The following is a 19,302-nucleotide window of genomic DNA, read 5'->3' on the forward strand; positions in this document are numbered from 1 at the left end:
GGTTATGGCCATGACATACTTTATAAGGAACCTTTGCTTTGTCCTTGTCAAGTACACTTTCTTCAATATATGCTAAAGTTTAGGGCATTTGTGCTCATCTTTTCCTGCTTTAAGCCTTGATTAAACTCCCTTTTGGATGCACAAGGATTGCAAACTGCTTATACCATTCTTTGCACTTGTAGAGTGTTTGTGTATTATATGTTCCGTGTTCCCCACTCCCATCCCTCTCCTTTTCCACCCCTGTACCCCTCTACCTCTACCCTTCTACTTCTACCTTTACCCTTCTACTTCTCTCAACCCGCCCGGCCAGCAGGCAGATGGCTCCCGCAACATGTAGAGCCGGGTTCTGCTTTAGGTTTTTTTCCCTGTTAAAAGGGTGTTTTCTTTGCCACTGTCACCTTAGGGCTTGCTCTGGGGGTCAGGCATATGGGCTCTGTAAAGCATCTTGAGACAATTTGACTGTAATTGGTGCTTTATAAGTAAAATTGAATTGAATAGAGCTACAGTGTAGGTGACTGTGATAATACAGTGTAAAAAAAATATTACCCTGAGGAAAGGGGTGATGTTGAGCATGTAGGTTCCTTTTTTTGACATATTAGCCTGACACTCTTTTAGTAATCTTTTAGTAATAAAAATTTTCTAATAAAAATGTTTAATATTTCAATAAAAATAAAGCAACTGTTAAAACTTGAAGCTACCTAAATTTTCACTGGACTACCTGAATGGTAGATTACTGCAAGATTGTTCTTGTTTTGATATTTGGAAATTTGTCTGGACACTTAAAGAATTCCAATCATTGTCAAATGTAGTACCAGTTTCGTGGAGTTTTTAATAGTGTGATCCTGCAAGCTTCCATGTGCAGTACAGTACTGATGCCATGACTTTATTCTACTCTTTGCTGCTGTCTGGAATTAACTGATGTTGTCTGGTGCTCTGGATCTGCCCTTCTTTGTATTCAAAGCAAAATCCTCAAAGCAGTCCAAATGACTTAAATTAATAATTCATCTTTGTCTGCGCTCAGTTTGCCAAAAGCATCATGGCAGCTAACATTAGCTCCCCTCATTGACTTACAAAGGAGCTAAGACGTTGTTGTCTGCTGCAGTTTGTGAGACACTGGGCCCAAATCGGTAATTTCTGCTATTTTTTGTGGCAAAGTCTGAAAAAGCTGTCTTACTGAGCAGAGAATCTTGGCGCTGGCAGCGATGACGGAGATTGATTTTGTTCTGATGGTAGCAGTGTCTTTGAATTGAGTAGATATGAGTCATGTTTGTTGATATTAACCAGTTCACTTTTTGCTCTTGATATGTGGACTGGACAGTCAGAGCTGTTCTGCATCACAATTATTCCACCAGCCAGTCAGGCAGTTGGCTCAAGGTTGGAACAAAATGCATTTTGAGACAATGCTAAATGAAATCCTTGGCAGACATTCCTGCTAATGACTACTTCTCTAGGCCAGCAGCCATAATGCATGACAGAATTAGTAACTGGGCTACAGTATATTAAAGTGATTATGTGCTACACGATAATAGAACAACCATACATTTATGCAGCAGCTTTAAAGCAACATTAAATATTTGCATATAAATCGCCTTGAGTTCAGTGTAATTTGTGTATCACTTAATTATTAACTTGTGTTATAAAATAAAATAAAATCAGTTCAGTTAACTATGAAACAATTTGCCCCAGCAGCAATAAAACTGTTTCTATAGCTTTCAGACATAACTTTTGGTCTTCTTAAGATTTCTGGTGCTGAATAATTCAGTTAACAAAAAGGTGCAGTTCCTTGAATGGCCACTTGAGGCCAGCTTCAAAGTGAGTCAGTCCCAGTATACCATCATTTTATTATGTTTACTTCAGAAATTCACATGTTTACATCCTGGTACCAAAAATGGTTCTGGTCTCTAGGCCTAATTTCCCCATTAAAGAAGACAATGGGTACATTTATGTTTTACTTACCTGCTTTAATTGTAGTACAACTGTAAACTGTTTCTAATTAGTGGTATTTTGTGAGTGATACTTGGGTGCCTTGATAGACAGATCCTTGCTCACATCAGCTACATTCACACAAACGATGATGTTGTAAAGTCTTCCTCTATCAGTCCATGGATCTTCCACAGTGAATGGATTTGGTCGGTTATGATAACTGTTGGTCTTACATGTTTCGATGGATGTGTAGGGTTTCCAGTCTTTAATCTAGTCATCTGTTGACTCCTGGTTGAGGACTTTGATCTCTCCCCTGTCTTTGTTATGACCGGTTTTGGTTTGGCTGGGTTTCCTGTGTTGTCTATGTAGATAGTTTTGTCCAAGCTACTCCACTTTTGTTCTCATACTGAATTTGTTAATGAGATTCCTTTCGTATCAAATGAGTATTCTTCATATTTCCATAAGTGATACAAAAAAAACAAGGTTTAAAAAACGGCCTTGCAGTCACAACTGCAACAATCAGAGTTGCACCATGGTCCATTTCCCTACTGAACTGTTTGTTCCCTAAAAACCCTGTCTGGTGGAAAATCAGGTTTTGATAACATGTCTATATGTGTGTTTTTCATATGCTAGAATATCTATTATACGCCATTAATAGTCAACATCATGGCTGAAGATTTAGGCCTTGAAGCTGCAGTGAACCGATGAGTCTCAGAAACATGGATTCAGATTTCCAAAATCTCATACATAACAAATTTCAGGAACCAATCCTGTCAACTTGCAGTGTGTCATTATTCTAATTTTAGGTTTGGTTTTCAGTTCGAACACAAATGACTGAATTGCTCCAATTTTCCGACTTGTCGTTGTGTAGCACAGAACAGAGTCATAGATGAGCTGGTTCGTTTATCTGCAGCAAGAGAGAGGTTAGGACATCGTAGATTTGCATATTCTAGGAGAAGCAACAGTGTAAAGTCATGTCAAAGCCATTTTAAGGCAGGAAGGAAGTGTAATGAAAAAAAAAATTATAAATATGTAATTTTGACACTTATGTGTCTTTAACTATAGCTGAGCCCAAGCTTTGCCCTGACCGTGGCAACAGCACAAACAGTTATGAACATCCACAAAAGCACTCAATGTACAGCATGTTAGAAAATGTGAATTACCAGACACGAAGTGAAAACGACTTAATATAGTAGCTGAAATCTTAACATTGGAAGAAATAATTCTGTCATAAAAGGGAAAGGCAAAAGGAAATGAACAAAACATATCAAAATGGTCAGTGGATTGACTGTGAGAACAGGGGCAGCATCCCTCGTGCTGTGGATGGTTATTTATTAAGGTTTTATCAGAAACTTACTCTTAAAAAATTCATCTCTGGTGAACGTTGGGGTTCTCTATGTAAAAGTGCTGCCATGTCTGGATGAACCTGTACTATTTAGAGAAAAGAGAACCAGACAAAGGAAGCCAGCAGTAAATATGTTCTGTGTGAAAAGGGCTTCAAAACAGCCTGATATTATTTAATTGTGTACTTACATTGCTATGCACCTTTCCCTGTTTTCAAGAATGATGGTTTACAAGAAATACATTCTGTTTTCTCGCTAAATTTCTCTTCTTTCTCTTCACTTTTTTCTTCCAGATGATCAAGAGAAATATCAACAATGTTCGAAGAATGACCTCCCATCCCACACTGCCATACTGTAAGTATGTCTCCAATGACTGTCAGTAAATTAGGAAAGAATCTGCCTCTAAAAGTAGAATATAGACATATTTCTCGTGTTGAAAAACTGCCTTGAGGAGATGTTACATCACCCAGAAACTTTCTCTTTTATGAGATATGTGGCAACTGGCAAAGTTTTTTTGTCTTTGTCTTGGTCCCAGTGCTGCTGTTGATTTAGAAAAGGCTGAGTGAGCTCAGTTGCTTCAGCCTTGTATTTTCCAGTCAAACTGCAGAGTGGGGATACACTTGTCAGGTGTTTGTGTGGAATCATTCCCAGCACGTCATAAAAACGTCTGTTGAAGCGTGTTGGAATAAACCGTTACCCAAATTATTTATGAAATAGATGATTTTGGGAACAAAGAAATGCCAAAACCTCGTGTTGAGACCTGAATGTTCACTGACATGGCCTGGAAAAGGAGCTGAACTGCCATCACCTTGATGTTTTGTTTTCTGTTTGACAGACCTGACAGGAGCTCAGGATGGTAGCGTGAGGATGTTTGAATGGGGCCACTCCCAGCAGATCATCTGCTTCAGAAGTCCGGGCAACTCCAGAGTCACCAGGATACGATTCAACCACCAAGGAAACAAGGTAACACACACACACACCTGACTATATGTAGCAGCAGAGTGACCGCTTTGAACTGCCGTACAGATGTCAGACTGCTCTCAGCTTTGCAGCGTCACTGCATTGTGATGTGAGCCCGTCAGATTCTGAAACATTTTCACACTTCCTCTCACAGCTTTGCCATTCAGGCGCAAACCACAGTGGGTAGTTTGGCTTCAGCACACATTGCTCCTCAGCTGAGTGATTCAACCGCTCTGAACTCAGGGACTCGCCTCAAGCTAATAATTTCCTCAGATGGTGCCTCTCCTGTGCCAGTACTATCTTATCTGCTTGCCAAAAAGAGCGAAATATGCTTTGCAAAAACTCGAAAAGAGAGGACGTAAAGTATTTTGATTTTAGTTTTGTAAGTGGTACTTGGGCTTATTTGGCCGTTGACGTGTTTTGGAAGCTATTTTAAGAACAATCCAAATCACCTGAAGGGAGTAGCCTTCACAATGCTTCTGCTAACACAAAAGTAGCACCCCGCCACATGTTTTTCTCTCTCTAATGCAAAGCAGATAAATCTAACTTATTTACAGGACAATCTGATAAACACTGCCTGCATGTTTTGTGTAGTTTGGTATCGTAGATGCTGATGGGGGTTTGAGTCTCTGGCAGACCAACACAAGTGGAAACGCACCCAAACCGTACCTGGTAAGAAACTCCTAGCTGATTAGTTTAGTCCCTCTTAAACCACTTAGTGTCTCCTCATTTTCTTCCTGTCATCCTTCTTTTTGTTTGCCCTTCTCCAGCTTTTGTTGTCGCTGTCACTATTATTGACTGTCTTCTTTGTCGTCGCTCTCTCTGCCAGACTTTGCAGTGCCACAACAAGACAGCTCATGACTTTGTCTTTGTGGGCTCGTCCTCCCTCATCGCCACGGCCGGCCTTTCAACCGACAACAGGTACAAGAGGCTTGGAAAGAGAATTTAACCTCCTGTCGTTTATCTGAAATTGTCCCCTCAATTGAATCCTTTGCCCCGTCTAATTAAATTCTTAATCGTGTTCCATTCAGCTCCACTCTGCTGTGGCTAATGACATGCCCTGTGATTGAAATGCTGCAATGGATAGTAATTTTATCATTTTTGACTCCACAGAAATGTGTGTCTGTGGGATACTCTGGTGACTCCTGCCAACAGCCTTGTACATGGTAAGAAGCAGCACAATAACAAGACTTTGAAGAATCAGATGATTTATAGTGTCTTTACAGCTAAAATGATTAACCCTCCTGCTGTCCTCATTTAAGGCACCAATAAATATTCTTTCCTTGTCTAAAAAAAATCTCAAAATTCAGTAAAAATATCCCCCTAATTTCTGAAAATTTGCAAAACCTTCAGGAAGAAAATCCCAATTATTCCTTAGAAATTTCCTTTAAAGGTTTTATTTAGAAAAAATACCCCAAATTTTGCAAGAAAATTTTAAAAAATTTTTTTTAAATGAGTAAAAATCTTCCAAATAAATCCTAAATATATCTAAAGTGATTAAATATATATCAGTAAAACGTCTATTTTCTTTAAGAAAATTCACAAATTTTTTTTTTGAATGTTCTTAAGAAACATTTTTAACATTTCTTTTCCACCAAAAAAATGTTCAAAAATTTTCCCAAAAATGTTGAAAATGTGGACATCAGAAGTTTCACTGTGAAATCCCCCCCCCCCCCCACATTTTCATACTTTAAAACGGGTCAATTTTGACCCACAGGACAAAACGAGGGTTAAATAAATCAACAGCAATTTTCATAATTTTGTTGATTTGTAAGAAAAAAAATGGCAAAACAGCATCCCCAGCTGCTCAAATACAAATATTTGCTCGTTGTCTTTCTATGATAATCAACTGAGTTTTGAAAACCTGGCAAGAAAGCAAACTAAACCTAATGTTAAAGCCATTTTTTAGATTTGAGAATTCTGATGTGCTTTTTTCTCAGTTTTCTGATGCTAATTAAGAGTTTTGACTGACATTTTTATCCTCTCTGTCCAACTTTGTTCCCCTCCTTTCTTACTGCACGTCTCATTCCTGTCCTCTTCCCTCTAATCCGTCTCTCTCATCCTCTACATACCGTCACTGTCTCTCCCTCTTTAGCTTTCTGCTGCCACGAGTCTGGTGCCACTGTGCTCTCGATGGCCCCGAGGCAGCAGCTGCTCATCACAGGTGGGAGGAAAGGCTGGATCAGCGTCTTGGAGCTTCCCCACAGGCACCAGCGGCAGAGCTTCCAGGGCCACGATTCGCCCGTTAAAGCGCTGGCCGTCGATCCGACCGAGGACTGCTTTATCAGTGGATCGGCTGAGGGGAACATTAAGGTATTATGACTGGCCTCGCTTTCATCAGTGTGATTTAATACACTACTGTTGAATAAATATGACATTTTGAGAGGTGTGCTCCACACAAGGGGTGAGGGAGTTAATTACTTTGGAATATATGAACATTTCTCAGCATTTGTTGATGGCTTTTAAAGTCACTTGCAAGTGGAAAGTAGACAGAAGCGCTCAGAAAAGATGAGAATTTTAAGTTGTAGAGGCTCCTAAACTCATTAATTTTCTATGAGAGCTTCATGGGGAACAGTAATTCTAAAAAACTTAAACTGTCGATTATAAAAATACTTTTGATCATTTCCTCTGTGCAAAAGTAAATTCGTCCCTGACAGAACCGGTCCTGCAGGGCGTTTGGCACCCAGGTGCGAATGTCTCTGGCTCTCCTGCACGTCACAATCAGATGACTGTAGCGTTTATCCACGGAGACAGTGAGCTCCATCAATGTCAGCCGAGACCAATGTCACTTCTGATTAAGCACCTGCCCAGGACAACAGTGTGACTGATGGAGACTAACCTGAAAGGTGAAAGTGGGATGACACAGGAAAAGGCAAAGGAGGGTGTTTTAAATGAGCAGGCAGGAGCTGTGACTGTCTTCAGCTAATATGTTTCCAGAGACAGCAGGTCTTTTATCTTTTTTGACTTGAATATGCTGGTGCAGATCACACAGCTGTCACTCCAAGGATGAAGCTGCCGTGTCACGCAGATGTAGAGGGAATGGTGCAGTGCATGTCTGCTTGAAATTCAAATGACTTTCATTCTGGATGATTGCTCACAGAAACTTCCAAAGCTGCGTGCGATGTTGCTCATCTGAAGTCATTAATTGTATATTAGCCGTCTGAAAATTTAACATGATTGCGCTGCACATTTAGAGGCTTTTAAAGTGTTTGATGAGAGTCTGTGAGGCTGGAAGATTACCTAATATATACAAACGTCAGTCTATGAAATACCTTATCAAATAATAAGGCTCCCAGACTGGGAATATGAATCAAACAATGCGAGTCGCTCAGAGCTAATCACGGTCTTCAGTGGATGCTCAACTTGTGCTAACAATTTCCCGTCTGCCAGTCTGGGGAGAAGCAACTTAAAGGATAGTTTACGTTTTTAATATTGTCAGCAAAACTTGTGCAGAGACCCAAAAAAAAGCAATGTTATAGTCTTTATATCATCTCAATTAGGGCTGAAAGTCATGTATTTTCCTTCAGTATATTTTGCAATGTGAAGCTTGTTTATCACAATTAGTAGAGGCAAGCTGTTTTTATTGCACTTTCACATTTAAATTGACACTTTTGTGCTACATTCCTTGTAAATTACAATTCTGCAGGTTTTAAAAAAGGTTTTTCTTCCTCTGTATTCAGTGCACATGATGAAAATGATGAACATCTGCATATCAATAGACACTACAGTTTACCAGTGTTCCATAAATGCTTCACATGCAGATTGCAGCAGGCAGATGTGACCAAAAAGGACTTTGAAAGCAGCAAAAATATCTCTGCTAATTTAATTTTTCCAGATTAACGCTAATGATTTCATATTGAATTTTTAGTGAGCTGCACATTAAAAACATCAATATCACAGTTGATTGTGTTCATGTTTATTTACCAAAATCATGATCATGAATAATAATCCAATAATTCCACGGCCCAACAACTGATGTTGCATTTCTTTCTACAACCAAATCTTTCTCTCTTCTTCCTCCCAGTTTGCTGCTCACATGTTGAGTCTCTGTGTCGACAATGCAAAAGAAATTCAATGATAACTCGGTGTGTTAAACGGCTCATCCTGAGGATGACAAACAAGTTGCACCAAATTTCTCGGCCATCCGTCCGATAATTGTTGAGTCGTTTTAATTAAAATTTAGAATCTCAGTACAGATTTCGTGGAAATCCATCCAGCAGTTGTTGAGATATTACATTCTGTACAGAAGTGGTGGAACAACCAACCATCAGACAAACATTGCTGTCCTTCAGCTATGCCGCTGGCGTGGCTAAAAATAGCTGAGCATCCTTCCATTCAGCAAAGGTTACTCGAACAGGACTCTGTGACTATTTTCAGCCACAGATTTTTAGCAGCGTGGAGAATTTATGGTAGGAACATTGTCTGTGTGGGATCTGTTTGACTGTTTCCAGTGTCCATGAATGAGATCTATCAGGCTGACGGTACTTCTTAGCAGGATCAGTTCACTGCTTGTTCTGGTCTTCTTCTGGAAAGTTTTGTCAAAAAAAAGACAGAAGAATAATAATCACCAAACCTAGCTTTAAGTATGCAGTAGTGTATAAAATGATGTAGCTGTTTATCAGTTGTTTCTAAGCATCAAAGTTGATTTTCAAATCTCCTCTCTTGGACTCTCCAGGTCTGGAGTCTGGCCACACAGTGTCTCCTCTACACCTTTACGAACGAACACGCCCGCCAGTCGCTGTTCAGGAACCTCGGCACGGGCGTGATGCAGCTCGAGGTAGGACCAGCCAACCACATCTTCTCCTGTGGCGCCGACGGAACCATGAAGATGAGGATCCTCCCCAACCGCTTCAGTGTTGTGAACAACAACTACAGCAACCTCAAGAACGAAGTCAAATTCTTCATATAGGCAGAAAAGCAGTTTTTATTCAATAATGTGAAACGCATTTCATGATCGAGCAAAGTTCCCGACACTGTTGTGGGAAACACTATCATACCTGATTGGATGAGTCGCTGCCGTGAGCAACGGAGCAATGATGTCAAATTTGAAGAATGTCCTTAATGATGAAACGGGTGAAGCATTCATAGGATTTACAGACTTTCACGGAGTGAGAGCTCCCATTGAAACGATCCCTTCCTCTGATCCGTGGGAGCCCAAACTTGGCTTTAAAGCCGACCAAACACAGGAGCTTCTACGAGCGTTTAAACAGTAGAGGAAGCTAAAGTGAGCACAGGGTAATGAGTTAGAGCACGCTGAATCACAGTAAACTGTAAAACGACACAAAACACCCAGCTGGAGATTCTCAACAACTTACTGCCATCTCAGTTTCCAGAGAACAGCACATGGAGAGTCCTTTATTTTTCTTTTCTTTTGTTTTTGCACACGGAGCGAATCTTTAGAAGAAACAATAATGAGATGAGACTGTGAAGTCTAAAGCTGCAGCATTACAGTATCACCTTCTCTTTGGTTAGTAAATCAGTGGTGACAGTGGGAGCTCTTGTGGAATCACCGCTGAAGCGTTCAGGTGATAAAACAGACTGCATGCAGTGAATCGTACAGGAACAATAAGTGATCCCTTTAGGGGATTCAGAGTCACTGCGAGACTGTTGAATGCTGTTGAATCGGCTCGGCACAATGCAGTAGGAACAGTGGGCATCGTACAAAAAGCACATCTTATCCAGTCACGAGGATTCCCGTTGCTCCACGTAAACAGTTAGCAGAGTTTGGAGAAGCAGAGGACCAGGTGTTTCTCACGATCAAACCACACTTTAGGAATTATCAGATGTCAGTTTCATGTCACACTTTAATTTTACATGCTTGGCTGTTGCTCTGCTGCAGCTGGACTTGAAATGAACACAGGAAGTTGATTTTAACACACATCTCTTGCATTTCAAGCAGCAGTTGGACATTTTGGGAAACGTGCTCATTCACTTTCACATGTTAGATAAAGTTCCACCACTCACATTCTTGTTCTGTTGAATTTGGCGCTACAGCTAGCACCTGATTAGCTTAGCTCAAAGCTTCAAATACACTGAGCTGAGTGGCACTACTTCACAAACTTAATATCTTGTGTTTTATCCATATAAATAATAATGCCATTTCTTGACTGTGCAGTATCTTGTTCCAGTCACGAATTAATTTGGCAAAACATGACACAACTGCAGTATTAATTTATTGAGCTCTAGATGTGCATGTGGTGGATTTTATTTCCAGTCTAAGCTACGCTAAAGAAAAGATGGCTAACCCTTCTTATTTAAAAGCCAGACATGGGAGCGGGTGTCCATCTCCTCATCAAACTCTCTGATTATTTCCCAAAATGTCCAACGCTTCCTCAAACCGGACTAGTAGAAACTTGACTTTACGTGTGTGGACTGCCCGGCTGCACCAATATTCTCTGTATTTGCACATAAAAACTAAGCTAAATTATATGTATCGTATGCATATAACCACATGAAGCAGGATGATAATAGAGCAGTCCAAGTCTTCGGTGATAAGGTAGTAATATATAGTTTTGTTAGTCCTGGCCTAGATTTAACCAGTAGTATTATGATAAATAAGTGTCCTTAATCACTGAATACTACTTCTGGCCCAGTGCAAGTACTGTTGGTCCTGCTAATATTGATTATTATTGATATTCAGTTGCACAGAGTAGCTTTAATTTAAGGCCCCTGTTGTATTATTCATGGAGTGGGACACCGTGAATAATACCTTTTTTTTTCTGGCTGCGTTTAGCTTTTTCGAGATGTTCGATATTATGCTTCAGATCATGTAGCAGGAAACTTTGCTGTTGACAATGGAAAGGGGTTGGGGCGGGGAAGTTCAACAAGTTTTAATGGAAATTCTGTTTGGTTGTGAGAACGTTTTATTCCAATAACAGCACACTTCCCTTTCATCGACTCCAAGCTTTCGTTTTCTCACATGGACCATGATTGACAACTGCCTTGGAAACAATATTGTTTGCCTTATGATCTTAATTTTATCAGCAGACTTGCTTTAACTGGTTTGCCGTTCGATTCTTTTGTCACAATTTTAGTTAACCTCTTTTTTTCTTTTTTTAATCATTTAATTTCTTTTTTTTTTTATATCATTAAAATGCAGCACATCGCCTTCAGTACATGCTTGGAATGTGTAATGGCGGTTGGTGTACGATACGATGCGTCTTCCACTCGATTAAGGAAGAGGTTCATGCAAACTGTCCATTAAGCTAAATATCCTGAGAACCGTGTGTGCTGCTGTAGGGAAACAAATGTACGTTAGCTTGGATTTCAGGGCGGATGAACTGAAGAAAACCCCTTAGATGAAGCAGGTTTACTGTGTTGCAGTTGTGTATATACATAGATCATTAAATATGCTTCTCATAAGACCTGCATAATCACAGCGACTAGTCATAGATTAATGGCGGGTGACGCTAAAAGCCACTTTATGAAGAATATCATTCTGTACAAACACAGGTGTATTTATGAATTCTGTTCATATTTAGGATTATAGACTGATCAAAAAGCAGATGTAATCTTATTTCTGATCACTTTTGTTTTGTTTCTTCTTTTTTTGGTGTATTTCTTTTTTTTTTGTATTTGTTCACGTTTGCTTGAAAAATCACTTTCTTTTTTTTGTTTTCCCCACAAATCAAAAGTGGTTGTTAAATCGTGTTTACTCCTGCAACAACTGGAGAATAAAATCTGTTTTATCAAAAGGCAAACCGTATGTACTCCTAAAGACACTGGAGAATAAAATTACTTTTTATCGAATAACTGCTTACTTTCCTTTAAAGCCTCACATCACGGACAGATCAGCGTCAGTCCGTCGGAAGCTGAGCAGATGAAACAAACTCACTTGGCTTGATGAAAAGAAGCCAAATCTTTGTTCGTTTCTCCCCTCTTCAATCTTGCAAATGTGAATTTAATCAGATAATTCTAATTTTATAATGAAGATACCATGTAAATCATTGTATTATGTACAGAAAATGTACTGATAATAAAAACTATGGAACATGAGCAGATGAGTTTTGAAACCAGTGTGTTACGGATAGAATGACAAACATTATGTGTTTCCTCTTTTTTTAGTTTGCATTCATTTCAGCCGGAAGTGACATAAATTGGGGTAAACAAAAAAATTCATACAAAGTGTCTAGTTTTAATATTTGGTGGTGTGCTATCAATTCTGCAGGACATCAAGTGTTCAGACTGTAAAGTTACCATACCATCAGCTAGAGCCGCTTTATCTTTAGAGAATTGCATTAATCACTTCGAAATACAACCAAAACTACACCACACATTCCCTAAATTATTGTTATAGGAATTAAAATGTTTATCTGAGGTCTAACGAAGGTGTTGAATGTATCCCTCCTAAAATGTTGGCAAAGCTGTTTTTCTATATTTTCAAGACCCCTGTGGTGAAAATCAAGTTATTTATTTATTAAACAGTGTTAAAGTGTCCGTATGGTGTTTTTATATGCTGCAAGACTCATCATAGGCAAAATAACACCATGGCTGAGTGCAGATTTCTACCATGAACCTGCAGTGAAGAAATGATTTCAGACAAATCCTGTCAACCTGCAGAGTCGGAGTTTTCCACGTTACTGCTGTTATTGCAATGAGCTATTGTGAGGCTTAAAAAATACATTGTGCAGAGTTGTTGATGTGCTGGAGTTACTTCATAGCTCTGCACATTCTAGAAGAAGCGACTGAGTTGCATCTAAGCCATTTTAAGATGGAAAATAATGATTTCCACTGGCAATACATTTAAATATGGAATCTTGTCGGTCGAAGTCAGGATAATCAAACTTGGCACTGAAGATCAGTCTAAGGTCCCCTACTCAGTTGTGGAGTTACAGGTCAGCAGATCAAGTAGGAAGGGAGATGCGTACGATGATACATTTTGCATCATTTGTATAGGGAGGACAGGGTTTTCACCACTAGAGGGCGTGGTTCTGCCCTCTACTGAGGGCTCGTCCAGTTTGGAAGTGTTTCTGGTTGCCTGGCTCAATTTTAGCTCTGTTCTAGCTAAGTACGCCAGTGGCGTTACAGGTCAAATTGTCTCAAGACGCTTTATTTTTTGTCATATTTAAAATATGACAAAGAAATTTAAACCTCTTGACTAATCCAATTTATTATTTGTTTTTTTTAAAAGACTAATTGACAAAATAACTTTCTCCACTTAAACTAATAAACATGAGATAAAATAGAAGGAACAGTTTTAAATCCTGTCATCCCACAATGACAAGAATAAAGTTTCTCAACAAAAACTATCTGCAGGTGGATTCCATGAAAGTTCTAATAAATGATAAAGTGTGATACTAAAGGTTTGTGGTACTAAAAATCTCAAAGTAAAGATATCAAGTTGAACATCTGGATGGAGGCTGATAAAAGTTGACCTTCCTTCATTTCTCTGGACTCCATGGATTTTAGGGATGTTAGTTAAATATGGGGGTATTATTGTAGCAAAACTATTTGTCAATGCAAATCGAGAGTTGTCTGTCTGTATTTCAATCCATGTGTCAATGTGTAAAAGAATTTGTCTATGTGAACTGAGATTTGTCAATGCGAACCTGAATCTTCAAAAGTCATCTGAAAATTTCAAATTTGTACATGTAATAAGATTTGTCCATGCGTAAAAGGAGTTGTCAATGCATACAAAGGCATTCGTAGCTGAAAAATTTACGTATCCCACTACACATCAGCAGAAAATACAGACAACTCACCAGTTACGAGTCGTTCAGTTTCACAGTTGGCTGTTTTATTTTCACGTGACTTTTGCTACACTTCTGCCGTGAGTGAGATTCGTATCTCAAAAACGTATGGCTTTATTAAGGTCTTCTTGGGCTCACACAGTAAATCATTTAAAATAGAAACTTGATATTCAGTCTAAGGAAACTGTAGCCTAGCTGCGCAAGACAACCCACGGCAACAAATTTAATTCTCTGCCAGGGTGGGTTTAGTTACCCTCCATAAGGCTCGAGGTTGGATGCTCCTAAAACTGGCCGGACCAATCACCATGAAGTGTGGAGTCAGAAGGCGGGCGTAACGAAGTGACGACAGAGGCACGACGATTCTGACAAAAACAACCGGCGCACAATAAACAGTTATCTTTCGACTCTGCTTTGGCCACAGCCCTTAAAGATTTGAAGCTAAAATTCAACTTGAAAGATAAACAAAGGACGGCACTGAAGTGTTTCATTGAGAAGAAAGACGCATTTGGACTTATGCCGACGGGATATGGCAAATCCTTAATATACCAGTTGGCTCCGCTGGTTGGGAAGCTAATGGGACTTAGCCACAATCCGGTGCTCTAGGAACTACGTCAGCCTATTTGTTGTGCTGATTGGTTGTATACCTACCCAATTGCTGCAGAGTGATTGGAAAGACAACCTTTTAGCCCGCCTCCCTCCCAGTCGAGCGGTCCTAGACCCTTGTGTCTTAAGAGCTGGGTCTAGCGCGGCTAGGCTAAGGAAACTGCAGAGCAACAGAAGAACCAACAATATCTCTCGTTTTCTCCTTTAATCAGTCGATGCTTCTTGTGTTTTCAGACCAAAGAACTACAGACTCTTCACAGCCTGCTCAAACTCTTGGTACAGGACCTCACCACACAGATCAAGAAGGTTTCCTTCTCATTTCTACTCTGAAGCTCACCTTCTCCTGCTCAAACTGCTGACAAATGTTTCTGCTGCTCCAAAGTCTGGTCTCCAGAACTTCCTAAAAACTCTCAAAGTCTCTTCTGCTGCAGGTTGCTTTGTAGAACTGTTACAGAAAACCTCACTAAACCACATGGAGGGGCCTCAAGATAGTCATCCGAATGAAACCATACAAAAACTAAACTAGCACAACCCAAACACTAAAGTCTCCTGCAGCCTACCAGAGAACCTCTTTAAACAGAGAATCAGGACAGGAACTCTTACCTTCTGGACAACCAGCGTTGGTTCACAAACAAGAATACAGAATGTGTCTGAGCAAAAACCTCTAAAGACTCACTACAGCCAAGATAAAGACACAACTCAGCTGCACCAAATCCACTAATCACTGCTCACATTAGCACCATGTGCTAACTGTGGCTAAAGAACCACATTTACCAAAACAGCTATCCAGTACAAAGCCCTAAAACACACCAAGAAACACATTAAAGTCAATTTTACTGCTGGAAGCTGCAAGCCAACGCCTAAAGAACAAACTAGAGTAATCGAGCAAAACCCGGTTCAGTGAAGAGAAGCAGAGGAAATGTTTGACTGCAGACATAAAGCAGGAAGACACTGAGCTGCTCAGGTGTTCCTGATAACACCAAGCAGCCATCTGGACAGCCAATAGGAACACAGCTTACTGGAAGTCCAGAGGGCTGGTTTAGTGAAGTAAATTTAGTTTAAAGTTGAAGCAGAAAGTTAACAAAGAAAGTTGAAAACCACCTTCTGATACCTGAAATCTCTGAGTTTTCACATATAGAACACCTGAACATGTCAAACTGGTTTCATAGTAGAACCTTCACTGTAAAAACATCATAGTATGGTGTGTTGCTCGAAAAACATTATGACCCGGCTCTCTAGGGTCGTCGAGGAGTGACAGAAAAACAGGACAAACACTGGTCTCCGGGGGGTTAGGCGGCTATTTATGTAAAAGAGTACGTTTACAACAACACAACATGTGAGCAGATTCAAAGTCTGTCTTCAGTTCAGCTGAAAATATTAATTTATTTATATATTAGTTTTTGTCTTTTTTATTGACCAAACTTTTCAGGGATACTGTCATTGAACTTACTAGTTTTACATAACAGGCATATGCTGCAGCTCATGATGCTGTAATTGACATAATCAAGGAAACAACTCCATCCTAATTTGAATGTTAACAGTCCAAAATGAAAAGGTCATATACAGCTTTCCTATTGGGTTAAAGAGCCAAAAAAAAAAAAAAAACCATGAAAAATACTTTGTAAAAGCGACAGGTCGGTAGCAGCTTTCATTTTTTCCTAAAACTTTTCGGTGGCCCCCCAAAATATCTGTTGTACCCCCCTGTGCCCCCCCACTGAAATTTATCTGGATGCGCCCCTGAAGTACGCTAATACAGGTACAATTATGAGACAGTGAAGCTAAAGCGTTTGAAAGCAAGCCAAGAAATATAAAGCTGTGGGTTGAACAAGAATCAAACAGAAATGAGCTTTTATTTCTCTTTAATTTCATAGAAGAGCAACCATTAAGTTCATTACAATTGCATTGATGTTATTAAAAATCAAGAACAGTCATTATTATCACAGCTTGCAAAGCCTAATTTAGTCTGCAACTCAGATTACAGTATCAGACACAAAACTGTTTCTGACTTTGGTGAATTAGTAATGATGAAATAACCACTGACCACTAACAAAATGACTCATTCATTCAGGATGACTAATAGATAAAAGTTTGATATCTTACTGAACAAAAATTAGAATTTTATGTTAAGTAAATTAACAGGCAGCACTGAATTATTGTTTCTCCTGATGGAAATAGCCAAAGATGTGAAAAGAAGTTCATAAATCTAAGCATGTTGTACATAAAGGAATCATCTTATCTGAGGCTGCCTACAGTGGAAGTCTATTCATGGAAGAAAGTTCATTCTGAAGTATTGCTAATCTTAGTGAGTAATTTTGTTGCATTTCCCTTGAGAGGCAAAGCGTGTAAATACAAACACCCTACACAAGGAAAGCAGGCAGGAGGAGGGAGCTGACGGGCCGGTTGGTTCCTGAAGTCGTCCGATTGGCTGGCTGAGGAGCTCACAGCTTGGCGTAGTCCTTCAGGATGACCTCCAGCTTCTGACTCAGCATGATGTTTCCTCTAACCTTCAGTTTGCCAGAGAAGAATGCCTAGCCAGACAACAAAGACACAAATGAGCTTTTTTTTTGTTTGTTTGTTTCCAAGTAAGCACAAAGTCTATTCTGTTCAATAGCAAGCTGACTGTTTGTTGTTTTTCAGCACACAGGGAGCAAAAGAGGGCCAAGACGCCTGCAGCAAACATCGCACACAATTGAAAAAGCAGCGAGCCAGGGTCTAGGGCAAAAGGGAATATGTGACCACTGGAGCTCTGGCAGGAGAACAATGGGAGATGATTCATATTCATGAGTGTGCAGCAGAGAAGTCCCTTTACTGGGTGAACTGAACTCCTCTGCTAAAATCAATCACAAGACAGGGTTATCATGACCCTGGATGACAGCTCGCGGTGTCCTTCTCAACTCCATCAACTAATCTTTCTCCAGCTTCTCCTTTCATCATCGGAGAGAGTGGAAAGGACCCCGCAAGAGGGATCTTCAGCATGCCAGCCCGCTGACACTCCTCTTATAGAGCGCACACACACACAGATCAATATGGAAGAATTTATTTGCTTCAGGAAGCAAATAAATTCTGTACAGGGATGGCCACTCCCAGTGACAGATGAGATGCTACAGACATAACAAGCAGTGTCGATTGATTAACCGCGCCGAGTGCTTTCTGAAGTAGGTCTGATAGATCATCGCTTCCATTTTTAATCAGACATGACGAGATCAAGGATGAAGTCGATGCCGATTGAAGGGCCCTTCAAAGGCACTTTCTCTTTAATTAAAATGTACAGGGGGCAATTTTAACGTCGTAGAGAAGACAGGATTTAAAACACGAGGCTACATTTTCATCAGAATCCTATTATGATAAGTTGTTTTGGCATATTTGGCAGAACTTCAGCCGCAATTCTCTTCTACGAGAGCGAATAAATAATTCACCTTCGTGTCGTCCTGCGGGTCGAAAATTGATCCGTTTTAGTTTGAAAATGTGGGGGAAAAAAAAAATATTTTTCACAGTGAAACTTTTGATGTCCACATTTTCAACATTTTTGGGAAATCTTTGAACATTTTGGTGGAAAAAAAATGTTACAAAAAATCAACCAAAATCAGCGAAATTCGCTGGATTTTGGTTGATTTTTTTGTGAATGTTCTTAAAGAAAATAGAAGTTTTACTGATATATATGTGTGTAATCAATTTAGTTTTTTTAAGGATTTTTTTAGAAGATGTTTACTAGTTTTTTGAAAACATTTACAAGAATTTTCTTCACAAATTTGGTGGATTTTTTTAAAAAAATAAAACTTTTAAGGAATTATTGGAATTTTTTCTGAAGGTTTTGCAAATTTTCAGAAATTTGGGGAATTTTTTGTGGATTCTTGGATTTTTTTTTTTTTCAGACAAGTAAAAAATTTTTTTGTTGTTGCCTGTAAATGAAGACAACAGGAGGGTTAATCGTGCTGGAGTAAACAAAGTAATGGGCTAGCTAATTAACCTTTTTGTTTGGGACATAACAGACAGCAACTGTGACTGACTGCTCACCTTCTGAGGGTTGACTTTCCCCTGCACCACCTCCATGAAGTCTTCGTCGGACACGGTGAAGGTCACATCTGCCTTTCCGCTGTGAGGACCTTTGTGCAAAGAGCCACTGCCGTTCTTCAGATCAATGGCTATTCAGAGAAAAAAAAAGCCAAACAGAGACGGATTAGGGAATAAAACTTCACTGTGACGGCTTCATCTGCTCTGCTTCCACAACTCACTTGTGTTTAGAGTCGTTATTCAGTCATTAGCACAGATCTTGTCTGGTTTTAATGGTTTGTTCAACAGCTTGTGAGCAAAATGTCAATTTGGATCGACTTAACTTGTCGATTTTATTGATATTTCAGCCTTGGCGTGAGAGTATAGCCCTGAAGAGACTGACAAGGGGTTAAAACAGAAGTGAAGGGAACCAACAAATTTAGTAGGAGACACTCCAGCGGGCTGCAGCACCATTATTTAACGCTGACAGGAGGTTTGTGGTGTTATAAATCCATCATAGCGTCAGTCTTGACCCTGAAATGTAAACGAGCGAAACATGAATCATCTGAGCAACATGAGCAGCAGCCTCTTCTGTCAGATGTGTTTAGCAGATTAATCACAGGGTAAGTTATATCCATCTTAGCAAATCTGGGCCATCTTCTTTCTTTTTTTTTCCGACATTTTTGCGATCTTGTTAAATAGTGACAGCACAGAGAAAAGCAGACGAGAGCAGGGGGATGATGTGGTGTCAGTCTAACTCCTATCATTTCGCCCCTGGACCTTCCTCTTTTAAC

General features: G+C 39.7%; 2 protein-coding genes across 3 annotated transcripts in view; one reads left to right on the top strand and one right to left on the bottom strand.

The window, feature by feature from the left end:
- The window catches only part of LOC110949950 (dmX-like protein 1), a 56,841-nt gene extending 44,620 nt beyond the window's left edge, over positions 1-12,221 (top strand). For both annotated transcript variants that reach the window (XM_022192293.2, XM_051950562.1), the window contains 7 exons: positions 3,560-3,620; positions 4,102-4,229; positions 4,821-4,898; positions 5,056-5,147; positions 5,340-5,392; positions 6,322-6,539; positions 8,902-12,221. In XM_022192293.2, the coding sequence (XP_022047985.2) occupies positions 3,560-3,620; positions 4,102-4,229; positions 4,821-4,898; positions 5,056-5,147; positions 5,340-5,392; positions 6,322-6,539; positions 8,902-9,135 (864 nt within the window). In that variant the 3' untranslated portion in view covers positions 9,136-12,221. The remainder of the gene's footprint in view (positions 1-3,559; positions 3,621-4,101; positions 4,230-4,820; positions 4,899-5,055; positions 5,148-5,339; positions 5,393-6,321; positions 6,540-8,901) is intronic.
- A 4,139-nt stretch (positions 12,222-16,360) lies between these two features.
- Positions 16,361-19,302, bottom strand: part of LOC110949949 (peroxisomal multifunctional enzyme type 2) — a 32,320-nt gene continuing 29,378 nt past the window's right edge. Inside the window, 2 exon segments of the mRNA XM_051950935.1 lie at positions 16,361-17,046; positions 18,533-18,660. Coding sequence (XP_051806895.1) covers positions 16,957-17,046; positions 18,533-18,660 — 218 coding nt within the window. The 3' untranslated portion in view covers positions 16,361-16,956.

Source organism: Acanthochromis polyacanthus, chromosome 7 (assembly GCF_021347895.1).
Source record: "Acanthochromis polyacanthus isolate Apoly-LR-REF ecotype Palm Island chromosome 7, KAUST_Apoly_ChrSc, whole genome shotgun sequence".
NCBI lineage: Eukaryota > Metazoa > Chordata > Actinopteri > Pomacentridae > Acanthochromis > Acanthochromis polyacanthus.